Raw genomic sequence first — 14,496 nt, 5'->3', positions numbered from 1 at the left:
ATAGGGTCTTTCTTCCTTTTTCAAGCTGATCTACCTAGTATAGGCTTTCTGTCATTGCTGGGATGACAGGTGCACATCACCATGCCCAGTTTCTTCTGTTAACATGAAGTCTCAAGGACTTGTTTTCCAAGCATGGCCTGGAACCACTATCCTGCTGATCCATCGTCTCCCATGTAATGAAAAGTGGCAGGCACACACTGGCATGGGTCAGTTTTGAAGCATCCCAGCTCCCAGTTAAAAGGAGTCTCTTTTTTTTTTTTTTTAATTTTTTTTATTGTAGAGATACTATACGGAGGGTTACAGTTACATGAGTGAGGTAATGAGTACACTTTAAAAGGAGTCTCTTGTGGCAGTGCTGGTGCCATCTGGTGGCAACACAGTGATTGTGGAAAAGTGTGTGACCAATGCATGCAGTTGGCAAGATACTAGATGCTTTGCATGAGCATTTAATTTAAGTCTTCACAGCAGTCTGGTGAGGACGCTTCACCCATGTCACAGGTGAGGAAATGATTGTTCAAGGAGCTCCAGGAAGAAAGTAACTCACCCAATTGCAGAGAGCTGGGGGGCACAGCCATCAATATCTGAGGCAGGTTTCTGATGCCAAGGCTCTTGCTTTCTACGCTTCTACTATTTACTCCCAATTTAGGAGATTCTTTATTTTAAATAAAGAACAGGGATGCTGAGTTTGAGAAGACAAGGAAGCAGGGAATATATAACTGGGAGAGAACAATGCAGTCCCATGCTGGATGCTTTTTATCTCCAGGCATAGAGAAGAACGGAGAAGCACCAGGGGTAACCTCGAAAGGGGACACAAAGAAAGACGACTTTGGAAGTTCAGCTGCACCTACCTTATATCAAGGGGAACTTTTCTGGTTGACAATGAAGGAAAAAGTCAAATCAAGTGTCTTAGGGTCACAGGCTAGATTCCAAAGACCTTACATACCTATAGGAGGACAGACAGTGGGTATGGAGTGGCTGACTTAATGTAACTCAGTACTATGAACCGGGTAATATACAAAGAGAAGATCTTTGGCCCATTATTCTGGTCCAAGGTTGAAGGGCTGCATCTGGCGACAGCCTTCTTGCTGTCAGTGCTCTTCAGTGGCTTAGGTCATCATATAGCAAAGGACAGACAGTGAGTAGCCACTGGGCTTTTAATCTAAGGCCACCAGGATTTAATCATGGGCTTCACCTTGATGATTTTGTTTAATATTCCCAGAGGCCTCACCTCTAACACCCTAGTCAGATGACATATCCACGTTCTTCCCACCTCACACTGGTGTCAAACCCCAGCCCGAGTCTCAGAAGGGACAAACGATCACAATGATCATCACCTAGTATAAATTAAAAAAAAATCAAGGCTAAGAAGTGCCCTTACAACAAACCTCATCCCCTGTCTCAGAAGAGTAGTAGAGGAGCACATCTGACCCCACAGCTCCTGCATGTGTGGAGTAGTTCTTGATGGTTTTAAGCCAGACAATTGAGGGACTGGGAAGGTGGCTCAGTGGTAGAGTGCTTGCCTTGCCTGCATGAAGCCCTGGGTTCCATTCCTCAGTACCACTTACACAGAAAAGACCAGAAGTGGTGCTGTAGCTTAAGTGGTAGAGTGCTAGCCTTGAGCAAAAGCAGCTCAGGGACAGTGCCCAGGCCCAGAGTTCAAGCCAGAGGATTGAAGCTCACTGGTGTGAGTTGGGGGGTCTGCTGATCTCAGTCAGTGGCAATGCTCAGCTTTTCTGACCATCTCAGTGATGAGTCCTCACTGAAAGAGAAGGTGATGGTTGCTGCAAATCATTGTGGGACCCTAGTCACATTCAGGCACCAGTATCTAAATAGCTACATTTATAAAGACAATGGGCTGATAGCAGAAGTTTAAGGGCTCCAAAGTAGGTGCTGCTTATCTTAGAGCTTTGAAAAGATACTAAATAGCTGGATTGGCAAAACTGTATCTAGACTAAATTCTTCCTTTGTGGTTCAACAATATCTTCACCTATCTGTTCTGTATCTGAGGCTGAGCTCCAGGCTGTGTATAGAGCTGAGGGTGTGTGTGTGTGTGTGTGTGTGTGTGTGTGTGTGTGTGTGTGTGTGTGTGTGTGTGTGTGTGTGTGTGTGTGTGTGTGTGTGTGTGTGTGTGTGTGTGTGTGTGTGTGTGTGTGTGTGTGTGTGTAGGTGGGGCCCTATAAATGGAGAGAAAAGTGGGTTCTTTGGAACTGAGTGTGGAGGGTGCAGGAGGCTAATCTTGGCAATTTAAAAAATAGACCAAGAATAGTTCAGCCGAATTCTACTGTTTAGTTGTCTACCTGCGCTGAAGTGCTACTTGTCAATTAGCCACTGCAACACCACTTTTTCAAGGCAAGCGCTCTACCACTGAGCCACCTTCCCAGCCCCTAACGCCACTTTTTCAAAAGTGTAATAAGACAACTTTGCTTAAGACAAATTTGCTGGGTGCTGGTAGCTCAAACTTGTAATCCTAGCTAATCTCAGGAGGCTGAGATCTGAGTTGAAAGCCAGCCTGGGCAAGAAAGCCTGTAAGACTCTTATCTTTAATTAACCACTAGAAAACTGGAAGTGGAGCTGTGTCTCAAAGTGGTAGAGCACTAGCCTTGAGCAAAGGAACTCAGGGACAGTACCTGAGTTCAAGCCCCACAACTGACAAAAAAAAGACAAAATTCATTTGACAATTTTTTGATTAAGATGAATTCAAAATAGGAAAATCAAGAGTACAGTATCCCATCTCTCTGACTTGCAAACATCTCTTAACTCACACTTGCAAAGTTTAATTTGACATAGCATTATGATTTAACTTCTGTAATCTGTGGGATTAATGACCTCCTGGGAGACAGGAAGTTAGCACGGCTTACCTCTGTGTGGGCTCTATCTTAGAAGGGTCTGGCATGGAGGAGAGCACCACGGGCTGGAACTTCTTCCAGTGCATGATTCCAGGGATAATGTCCTGTAACAGCAATAGGTATAGGGCCACATGAGAAGGAGGAAGGACTTCATTCATTCAGCATTTTGTGTGTGTGTGTGTGTGTGTGTGTGTGTGTGTATTCTGGTACTTGGCTGGCACTCTACCACTTGAACAATGCCTCCAGCCTTTGTTTTTCCTGGTTTATTGGAGATGGAGTCTCTTGGACTTTTCAGGTTATTTAATATCTTTTCAAACATCTAGGCTGGGCTAGCACTCTCTGTGGCTCCCTTTTAAATCAAGATCCTCCAGTTCTTGGTCCTAAGTCACCAAAGGCCTTGTGGGCCAAGCTAGTGAACTTGGAGCTGCTCCCACTGGCAGTAAAGCCCACAGAGGTCTTTGGAGTCAGAACCAACAGGATCAGATTTGTGTTGATGGAAGATTCCTATGGAGGGCAATCGCAGCAGTGGTGAGCCCAGGGATAGACTAGAGGAGGGCCCTTGTAATTCGGGAGGTGGACCGGTTAGCTATGGGGAGTGGGAGAAGGAGGGAGTCAAGTTCTGTGTACAATGCATGTGGATAACACATGGAGGAGGCAGTGGGGTAGAGCTGGTGGAAGTGAGGCTGAGATCATGATCAGAGTTAGAGATTTATTGAGACTGAGGGGTCTTGAGGTGATTTTCAAGAGGTGCCTCTAGATATTCAGGTCAGGTGTATCCTATGGGGGAAGGAATTCTTTGTAGCCACTTCTGTTCATTTGTCCCACCGTCCCCCTGTGTACACTGGGATTTTTATACTAGTAGGGATCAAAGTACGAGGAGGTCAGAACAAGGAGGGATATGAATCTTGTGGCTGAGGTAGGAGTAAGGGGACAATTCCTTTTACAGGGACAACAGAGAAAGTATTGACAAAAGCCAACAAGAAGTGGGTGTGGACTGGACAAGGTTGTGTTTGGGTGGACGGGACAGAGTTGGTTTTAGTGTGGATGGGACAAAGGTGGCATTTTTTTTCCTTGCCGCTTTTTGTGTGTATGTGCAGGTCCTAGGGCTTGGATTTCAGGTCTGGGCACTCTCCCTGAGATTTATGGCTCAAAGCTAGCACTGTACTTCTGTAGAGAGCTGCGAGAGGCCGCACCTGGAAGATGGCGCCGGCTTCCGCCCTCCGCCTTCCCGATGGCGAGTGCTCTCGTGGTAAACAACTCCTGATATGGCTAAGGCAAAGAATCTGGCTTGCTTCCGCGCACCTGAACCTATTGGCGGTTCCCACGTGGCGTATCAGGGTTGGCTACCCAGCGGGTATTTAAGGCTGTGGGGAATTCTCCCCGGGGTTGGGGTCAGAAGATTACTAAAAGGTCCTGAATAAACTGCGGAGAGAAGAGTCCGGTGTCGCGTCGTCATTACCGGCCGAGGCGGTAGCGACATACTTCTAGAATCACAGCTCCACTTCCATCTTTTTGGCAGTTCATTGAAGATAAGAGTCCCATGGACTTTCCAGTCCCGGCTGGTTTCAAACCATGAACCTCAGATCTCAGCCTCCTCAGTAGCTAGGCATGAGACACAGATGTCCTGCTTTCCCTGCTGCTCTTTTAGGGCTAGCCTAGTAGGGGTGCCATCACTCTGCTTGGTATGTAGCTGTGGTCCTCCAGGTTCATCCCCATCGCCTCCCTGAATCCCAGACCACCTCTGTCAGTGAGCTGAGAGAGGGCTTTACCGTGTGATGGAGAAACTGCTTCTGGGTGAGTGGAATGCTGGACCCCTCGTGGCACTCCTGCATGAACTTGTACTTGGGGTGAGAGCACACATGGTAATCCATCAAAGTCTCTGCGTAGGTCAGTGGGTGCTTCATGGGAAACAATCCTGGGTTGGGATTCTGCAGAAGAGAAAAGGTTTCTGTTTACCCATCTCCATGTCAGGCCTAGGACAGGCATCTGCTAGTGTTCCCTATGGCTCCTGAGAGTGCTAACACTCTGGGATTCCATGTCAAGCTGTCTAGAAGGAGAAGCAGGAGACCCAAGGCTTCTTCAAGTGGCTATGGTTTAAGATGTCCTCATCATGCAGAATTGCCACTTTTCCAGATTAAGAGCTCTTCACATGCCATTTGGGTTTACTCTCAGTGGAATCAAGTGAAACTGAAATCACAGCTCACAATGGCTTCTAGTATTTGCTTCTACTTACAATGAATTAGGGGATTATTAAATTAGCAAGCAGGTTTAAAAAGAAAGCAAATAAGCTTTTGGATCGGAAAACAAAAATAGCTTCTTAGAAACTACGCTAAAGAGATGACAAAAGCCATGACATTTGGTATACCAGGAAATGCCAACATTTAACATTATTGTGGTAGTGGTTTTAATTCAGGATGGCTCCATGAGGATGTGGTATCTGGTTTGAAGGGAGATCTTAATTTTTTTAAAACTAATATTCTGAAGAACTAATTGAGGTGCAGAGCAATTTTATCAAAATACTAAAATAGAGGACCTTCAAATAATATCCTTTCTGGACTTTGTACAACAAATCTTGTACTCTTGTCTCAAACATTTTTTTTTTAGCAATTGAAAACACTCCCAAACTCCACCTTAGTAAGGCAAACTTGATCTAAATGCCAAAAGCCAAATGCTCCCACCCCCAATTTAAATATGAGCAAACTGGGGAGACATTCTACTCCCAGATGCAAGGTATGGAGGGCCCAGAAGTGGCATGCTGTTAAGTCAGGAATGCTGAAGTGACTGTGGATTCAGGGTCTGGGGCCAAGATGAGGTCTAAAGGAAAGACTCACAGGGGACTCTCTGCTGAATGTCCAGGTGTGGAGGAGGAGGGTGGGGAGGGGACGGAAACCCTGGAGGGTGTCTGCAATGGCTACAGTAATGTGGGAATGAGCCACACCTCAGTGAGTCAGACATATATAAGGAGACAGTGCCATGGGAATGAGCTGGCCATACTCCATGGGGGTAGCCAAGGGAGGGCAAGTTACTAGGTGCCTTTAGGAGTGTCTTCTGCTCTAGTTGACTGAGGCATGAGGAGAAGCTGGATGTCCTTGGGCCAAGTGTAATAAATGCAGATTTTTCTGCAAATGGTGATAACATTGTTTTCACTAGTTTCTCTACCTCAGATCCCCTGGGTGGCTGCCACTGCTAGAGTTAAGAGGTCATGACAATTTTAATTTTAGTTTTCCTCAAAGTACTGCATGTATCTGGTAGTGGCTCACCAGGCCACACGTGGTTATGATGACAAGCAGAGTTTGCTGTCCCCATATCCCAGAGGCTGTTTCTCCTCCTTTCTGCCTCCTTCCTTCCCCCCTCCCCCACCGGTTTCTGTGCCTCTGATGGTCATGACTTTAACCCTAAATGTTATTCTTTTTTCGTTGGTTGTGGGGCTTGAACTCAGAGACTGGGCTCTGTAACTGAGCACTTTTGCCAAAGGCTATTGCTCTACTGCTTTGAGCCACAGCCCCAATGTCTGGTTTTTGAGTGGTTAATTGGAGATAAGAGTCTCACATGGATTTTTCTGCCCTGGCTGGCTTCAAACCATGATCCTCAGATCTCAGCCTCCTGAGTAGCTAGGATTATATGCATGAACCACCAATGCCCAGAAACATTATTCTTACTATACGTATTCTTCCATTCTTTCTCCTCTTCCTTGTCCTCCTCATTCTTTTCCATTTCTTCCTCCTCCTCTCTTGCTGGTACTGGGTATTGAAGTTAAGTTTCATGCTTGCTAGGCAAGTGCTCTACCACTCGAGTCATGTCCCTAGCCCTGCCCCCTATTTCTTGATGATATACCTCATACTGCACCTATTAAGTCATTACCATGCAAGGTAAATATTGGCTCAAGAATACAATACCCCTTCCAAACTCCTTTGTACCAATTTTAAAATTATCTTATTCTTCTGAGCAAATGACCTTAGTGACTTGAAATGATGCACATAGCACCCATTACTTGCCTTCTTTTTTTTTTTCAGGTACTGGGATTTGAACTCAGGGCTTGCACTCACTCAGTTTTCTTGCCCAAGGCTGGTGCTATACCAGTGAGCCACAGATCCAGGCTAGTCTTTTATTGGTTAATTACAGACGGAGTCCCTTTTCTGTCTAGTCTGGCCTCAAATCAGGTGTTAACCACTGGCATCCAGCTTTGTTTCACTGTTGTTGTTTTTTTTTGGGTCTGGTTGTGGGGTCTGAACTCTGGGCCTGGGCACTGTCCCTCAGCTCTTCAGCTCAAGGCTAGCACTCTACCACTGGAGCCACAGCGCCACTTCTGGCTTTTTTCTTTTTGCTTATGTGGTGCTGAGGAATCGAACCCAGGGCCTCATGCATGCAAGGCAAGCACTCTACCACTGAGCCACCTTCCCAGCCCTGTTTCACTGTTTTTAAACTGAGTATTTCAATGTTTCTTCAGATGAAATGAAACTCATAATCTGGAACTGTAGCTAAGAATTTCATGTTCTTCTCACTGGCTGTTTCTAAAGTTGAAGACTAATAAGTAGCATTTGTTTTGCTTTGTTTTTTTCCTATGTGATTACTTTTCTGGAAGGACAACTGGAGACCTGGATTATAGGTTTTTGTGTGTGAAGGTTTAATATCATGCCAGGAAGCAACCAAAGCTCTGGGTTGCATCCTTAGCAACTCTTCTCCCCTCCCCCAATTCAAAATTGTGACTACTTTTTTATTTTTTTATTTTTTTGTCGGTCGTGGGGCTTGAACTCTGGGCCTATGCTCTGTCCCTCAGCTCTTCAGCTCAAGGCTAGTGCTCTATCACTTGAGCCACAGTACCACTTCGGATTTTCTGAGTGGTTTATTGGAGAGAAGAGTCTCATGGACTTTCCTGCCTGGACTGGCTTTGACCAGCGATCCTCAGATCTCAGACTCCTGAGTAGATAGGCTTACAGGCATGAGCCACTGGTGCCCAGTTTAAAGTTATGACTCTTGAATCACCATTGGAGTGGAGTTCTGCTATAATAGCCAGATGGATTCCATTTTTACATTTTCTATCAACTCTTTAAAAACCACTCCTAATTTTAGTTTGGTTTCTGACTTTGAATATATGAATGGATTTTTAGTTGATAGTTTCGTCTTGGAGTTTATAGTTGTCTTCTTTTTTTTTTTTTTCTTGAACGTTGTGTCTCTTGAGTGTTCCCTTCTCTCATCTGCACTGTTTGCTCGTGCACAGAGTCCGCTTGTCTATACAATTCTCCCTAGAGTCACTTACCCTCTTTCCAGGCTTCATACACAGATAGCATCCCAACACGTCATTATATGATGCTTTGCTGCCTGTCACCTATACTCCTTTCTTTTTCCTTTTGTCTCTTTTCTTTCTTTTACTGCTATGTTGATCTATAATTGGTATACAATAAATGACACAATTAAGTTATCTGTGTCTTCATACTCATCTACCCACCTATCCTCAGGCAGCCAATAATCTACTACCTCTATAGATGACTTCAGATGTTCTAAACTTTTTGTTTGGCAATACTGGGGTTTAAACTCAGGATCCTGAGCCATGGTCCTAGCCCTTTCCTGCTTTAGTTACTTTTTGGATGGGATCCTGTGTTTTGAATCTGAGGCCAGCTTTGGAACATGATCCTCCTACCGTTGCCTCCAGAGTCCCTAGAATTACAAATATGTACCACCATACCCAGTTTCAAGTTTCCTTGTTGAGATAAGGTCTCAGTAATGTTTTGTCTGGGCTGGTCAATTTCACATCCCTGTTATAGTTCTAATTTCTTCACATTTGCTCCAATACACTGTCTTTGTGTGTGTGTGTGTGTGTGTGTGTGTGTGTGTGTGAAACTACTAGGGTTTAAATTTATAACCTTGTACTTGCTAAACTGGTGTTCTAGGACTTGAGCCATACCTTTTTTTTTTTTTTTTTTTGGGTCCAGTCGTGGGGCCTGAACTCTGGGCCTGGGCGCTGTCCCTCAGCTCTTCAGCTCAAGGCTAGCGCTCTACCACTTGAGCCACAGCGCCACTTCCGGCTTTTTTCTTTTTGCTTATGTGGTGCTGAGGAATTGAACCCAGGGCCTCATGCATGCAAGGCAAGTGCTCTACCACTGAGCCACCTTCCCAGCCCTTGAGCCACACCTTTAATCCAGGGTTTTGCTAGTTAATTGGAGATGGAGTCCCATGGACTTTTCGACCAGCTTAGAAGCTGATCTTCCAGATCTCAGCCTGGAGTATCTAGGGTTTCAGATGTGAGCCACTGAAGCCTAGCTTAACAGTATCTTTAGGAAAGCAGAAATCTTAGTTTTGTAAAAATTAACTAGCAAATTTTTTTTTTTTACAAAATCCATGTTTTTGCATTCATGGATTATGTTTTGTACTAAACACACACACACACACATACATGCGTGTGCGTGTGTGTGTGTGTGTGTGTGTGTGTTTGTGTATGTGTGTAAACTGGTACTAGGTCTTGAGCTCAGGGCCTCTTGTTCTTGCTTTGCTTTTTTGTACAAGGCTGACAGTAAAACTTTGAGGCCCAGCTCCACTTCTAGCTTTTTTCTGCCTGAACAGAGAGAAAAGTCTCCTAGGTCTAGCTTTTTGCTGCCTAAACAATGATAAGAATCTTCTGGATTTGTTTACTTGTGCTGGCTTCAAACTTTAACCCCCAAATGTAGTGAATCCTCAAGTAGCTAGGATTATAGGTGTAAGCCACCAGCTCTCTTATGTGCTTTTGTTTTGTTTAAGTCTTATAATTTTGGAATTTACGTATTTTTTGTTTTGTGTTAATTTTATAATGCATGAAATATAGAATGAAGTTCTTTTATTTTTTAAGTTTTGGTAAGTGGATATCCAAATATTCTATGGGTATTTGTGGAAAATTACTTTTTCTTCAATGAATATATTTTTGGATTCTAAATTAGGTTATATTGATCTGTTTATTTTTACTCCAGTTTTTGTTTTCTGTTTGTTTTTGTGGTGTGGGGAACCAACCTAGGACCTTTTGCATGCTAGGCAAGTATTCTACCCCTGAGGAAGCCTTAGCCTGTTTATTTCTATGCAAGTGTACAATAAAGAGAGATAGTGTAAGTCCTTGAACTTTATTCTTCTAAGTCATTTTGGACAGATACGAATTTCTACATGAATTTTACAGTAAGCCTATCAATTTCTTTTAAAAATGGTCTTCTGGGTTTATGTTGACTGGGATAATACTGAAATTTTAGACTAGTTTGGAGATAGGATGCCTTAATAATATTAAATCTTCCAACCTATTAATGTGACATATTTTTCCCCCCTTATTTAGATCTTCTTTGATTTCCCACAACAATCTATTACAAGTTTTAGTGTATCAGTTTTATACATTTTTGTTAGAATTACCTGAATGTTTTATATGCTACATTTTTTTTAGTAATAAGACTTTAAAATTTTCAATTTTATTGTTGCCAATTTGTAGAAATATAATTGATTGTGTATGGTGAGCTTACATCTTGCAGTCTTGATATATTTACATGTTAATTTTAGTAGGTTTTTTGGTAGGTTATATTGTACTTTCTACATATTCAATTATTTTATTTATGAATAAAGATAGTTTTACATCTTCCTTCCAATTCTGAATGCCTTTCATTTTTCTTGCTTTGTTGCGTTGTCTGTAGTTACAGTCTAAAATATCTTTACTAGGAGCAGATAAGAACATACACTTTTATCTTATTTTGAACTTAGGAGAAAGGCATTCAGTCCCTTACCATTCATTTTCATGTTATCCCTGTAGTTTTAAATAGATGTCACTCATTAGGTTGAGAAAGATCCCTTCTCTCACTCACTGAAGGTATTTATCAGGAATGAATGTTGCACCATTTTTTCTGTACTTATTTTTAAAATATTTTTATTATCTTTAAGTAGTTCTATAAAGAAGTTCCCAATCTACAAAACAGTATATGAACACAAAGTGTCTGATAACATTGTCACCCATGGCTCCTCACCCACCCCTTCTCTTTTCTTAGTCTTTTTTATTTTTTTGTTGGTTGTGGGGCTTGAACTCTGGGCCTGGACACTATCCTTGAGCTCTTTAGCTCAAGGCCAGCACTCTACCACTTGAGTCACAGCACCACTTCTGGTTTTCTGGTGGTTAATTGGAGATAAGAGTCTCATAGACTTTCCTGACGGGGCTGGCTTTGAACAGCGATCCTCAGATCTAAGACTCCTGAGTAGCTAGGATTACAGGCATGAGCTACCGATGCCTGGCTTCCTTCTTACTCTTAATATATAGTTACATTAAGTTTTGAATGTTAAACTAGACTTTTCTTGGCATAAATCCTTACCTGCTTCTGATACATTATCCTTTTGAAATCATGGTAGATTTTCTCTAAAATTTTGCTACAAATTTTTGATGTATATTTGAAAAGAGTATTGTTTTATCTTTTATTCTTACAGTAATGTTTACAAGAACAATACTGATTTCTAGTATGAAGGTACTAGTTTCTTTACTATGTCCCAGAAGAGTTTGCCATTATTTTTTCTTTAAAACTTTTATAAAATCCTCCTAAAGGCCTCTGGTCTTGAGGATTTCTTTGTGGAAAAAAATTTGACTATAAATTAAATCTCTTCAACAGACATAGAGCTATTTGGGTTATCTATCTACTCTTGAATAACATTTCACAGTCTGTGCCTCTAAATAATGTGCACATTTAACAGGTTGTTGAATTTTGAGCATAAAGTTGTTCATAATATAAACATATCTTTTTAATATCTGTAGAATATATGCTACTATCCCTTTTCTCATTTCTGATATTGCGTGATTTGTTCCCTGATCATTTAGGTTAGATATTAATTCACTTTATTTTCATAGGACTAGTTTTTTTTCTATTTAAAACAATTCATTTTTTTTTCAGTCAGATCCTTGTAATTTCTTATCTGTGATCAGTTTGGGTTTCTTCTGTCTCTCCTTTTTCTAATGTGTTAAAAGGTAAACTTAGGACACTAATTCGAGACCTTTCTTCTATTGTAAAGTGTATAGTGCTTTGACTTTCCTACCATTTTTTGTATTAATTTAAATTAAAAAAACTTTCAGTTAAATACTTTCTAATTTTTCCTTTGGCCTATAGATATACATCATAGAAAAGATACAAGTTTATGTCACAGAAGTAGAAAAGATTATAAAGCTACTATCATAAAAACAAATTCTAAGCTGGACATCAATGGCTCACATCTATAGTCCTCGCTACTTGGGAGGCTAAGATTGGGAGGATTGCAATTTGAGCCAGCCAGGCTCAAATTTCATCAGACCTCCACTCTAACACATAGCTGGGTACAGGGGCACATGTTTATTATCCCAAGCTGTGTAGGAGGCTGGGATTGGGAGCATGTGGTTCTGGACCTGCCCAGGCAGAAAGTCTGTGAGACTCCATTCCCACAAAGGGAATCTGGACATGAGGGTATGTACTTATTATCCTAGCAATGACAGGGAGCTTAAAGTAAGTGGATCATAGCTCAGATGTGCTGAAGTGAGAAGCAAGACCTTATCTAAAAAATAAACGGTTAAGACGTGGTTGGAGGGGCTGGGAAAGTGGCTCAGTGGTAGAGTGCTTGCCTTGCATGCCTGAGGCCTGGGTTCAATTCCTCAGCACCACATAAGCAAAAAGAAAAAAGCCGGAAGTGGTGCTGTGGCTCAAGTGGTAGAGCGCCAGACTTGAGCTGAAGAGCTGAGGGACAGCGCCCAGGCCCAGAGTTCAGGCCCCACGACTGGACCCCCCAAAAAAAAGACGTGGTTGGAGATGTGGCTCAAGTGGTAGAGCACCAGCCTAGTAATATGAGGTCCTGAGTCCAAACCTTAAATACTTCCAAAGTAAGTGCTGGAATTATTAAAAGACAGCAATACTGATAAGCTCCAAACAATAAATGAGAAACAATTTCCAAGGTGAGATATTATTTAACACTTGAAATTCTAGGATATACTTTAGTGATAAGAGTCCTGATGTAACATGAGTAGGGCCCTGGGTTCAAATCCTAGCACTGAAACAATAACAACAACAAACAAAACAAAACAAAGTCAAACACTTGAAATTCCAATGAGAAAGAAATAATCTCCTTAAAACTTCTGGGTGTTTTTTTTGGATGGGTCAGGGTGGAAATAAAGGAACACATGACTTCTGCCAGTTGTTACTTACGAAAATATACAGTGGATCATACTCTAGACTCATGGCCAAGGCCTCAGGCGGTTTCATACTCAAGATGGATGGCTTTCCAGAGAGCTGCGTGGCGTCCTGGTCTGGCAGGGCTCTGATGGTAGTGACTTCATCCTGGGTAATGACCAGAGCATCTGTTAGTCTTGATAGAGGGACAAGAGAAGAAAGATAAGGGCAATTCTTGAAGGGGGATATTGTCACCTCGGCTCCTTGTTTCAGGTTTCGAGCAAGCTTTTGGGATATGTAGTGGTTTGAAGAATGGACAGAGAATGGCTTGTATCCCTTAATTTTGTACAATTGAGGAACCTGGGGAATGCAAAAAAGACAACAGATTGAACACCCTCTTAAGGACCTATTACTGTTCAGTGGGATGGGCCTCTCAACCACAGTGGTCTGATGGCAAAAGTGACCAAGCACCAGGAGGTGGCCAGTAGACTGTGGTCTCTCTCCATGTGGACAAGTGCTGGACAGACATTGAGCCCGCTGGAATCCTATTCTGGTCTTCACAACAGCAGAGTTCATGATGTCTTTCTCTTAACATATAGCTTAAAGTAGACATACATCAAAACACTTTTTTTTTGGGGGGGGTGCTGGTCCTGGTGCTTGAACTCAGGACCTCACACTCTTGCTTGGCTTTTTTGCTCAAGTCTGGTGCTCTACCACTTGAGCTACTGCTCTACTTCTTTCTTTCTGGTGGTTAATTGGAGATAAGTGTCTCATGGGCTTTCTTGCCCAGTCTAGCTCAGATCTCAGCATCCTGAGTAGCTAGGATTACAGGAGTGAGCCACTGGTGCTCAGCTACAGGATATTTCTGTTTTCAAAATCAGAAGTGGTCATATACCTCAAGAAAGGCTGACTAAGGTTTGTTAAATGCCATCTTGTGTTTTGTCTTGAAGTTTCTTTATTCTATTTTTTTTGTGCCAGTCATGGAGCTTGAACTAAGGCTCTGGGCACTGTCCTGGAGCTTTCGTGCTCAAGGCTAGAACTCTACCACTTGAGCCACTGCTCTACTTCTGGCTTTTTGGGGTAGTTAATTGGAGATAAGAGTCTCACAGACTTCCCCGCCTCAGCTGGCTTTGCCCCACAATCCTCAGATCTCTACCTAGCTAGGATTACAGGTGTGAGCCACCAGTGCCTAGCTATCTTGAAGTTTCTAATAGATGTAGTGGAGCTACTTCACCTAATTATAAGATATGGCATACCCACAGAGTAAAGATCCTGGTTGCTAGCCACCACATGGGGAATGAGAACCTGGGATACCTCTAACATACCATTAGATAATAGCAGAAAAATACACACCATGCCATTCAGTATAATACAAAGTAGGACAAAGCTAATGGAATAATGCAATTCAAATTCAAGAATTTTTTTTTCGGTCGGTCATGGGGCCTGAACTCTGGGCCTAGGTGCTGTCTTTCAGCTTTTCAGCTCAAGGCTAGCACTCTACCACTTAAGCCACAGTGCTACTTCTGGCTTTTTTCTGC

At 42.5% G+C, this 14,496-nt stretch overlaps 1 protein-coding gene across 3 annotated transcripts in view; it reads right to left on the bottom strand.

Moving 5' to 3' along the window:
• The window catches only part of Cfap221 (cilia and flagella associated protein 221), a 99,116-nt gene that overhangs the window by 16,331 nt on the left and 68,289 nt on the right, over positions 1–14,496 (bottom strand). For all 3 annotated transcript variants that reach the window (XM_070021846.1, XM_070021848.1, XM_070021847.1), the window contains exons 18-21: positions 13,214–13,318; positions 12,995–13,126; positions 4,616–4,774; positions 2,859–2,950 (exon numbers count right to left, since the gene is read on the bottom strand). In XM_070021846.1, the coding sequence (XP_069877947.1) occupies positions 2,859–2,950; positions 4,616–4,774; positions 12,995–13,126; positions 13,214–13,318 (488 nt within the window). The remainder of the gene's footprint in view (positions 1–2,858; positions 2,951–4,615; positions 4,775–12,994; positions 13,127–13,213; positions 13,319–14,496) is intronic.

The sequence above is a fragment of the Dipodomys merriami genome, unplaced genomic scaffold (genome assembly GCF_024711535.1).
Source record: "Dipodomys merriami isolate MVZ:Mamm:240054 unplaced genomic scaffold, mDipMer1.0.p SCAF_146, whole genome shotgun sequence".
Taxonomy (NCBI): Eukaryota; Metazoa; Chordata; class Mammalia; order Rodentia; family Heteromyidae; genus Dipodomys; species Dipodomys merriami.
This window is presented reverse-complemented; position numbering and strand designations above follow the sequence as displayed.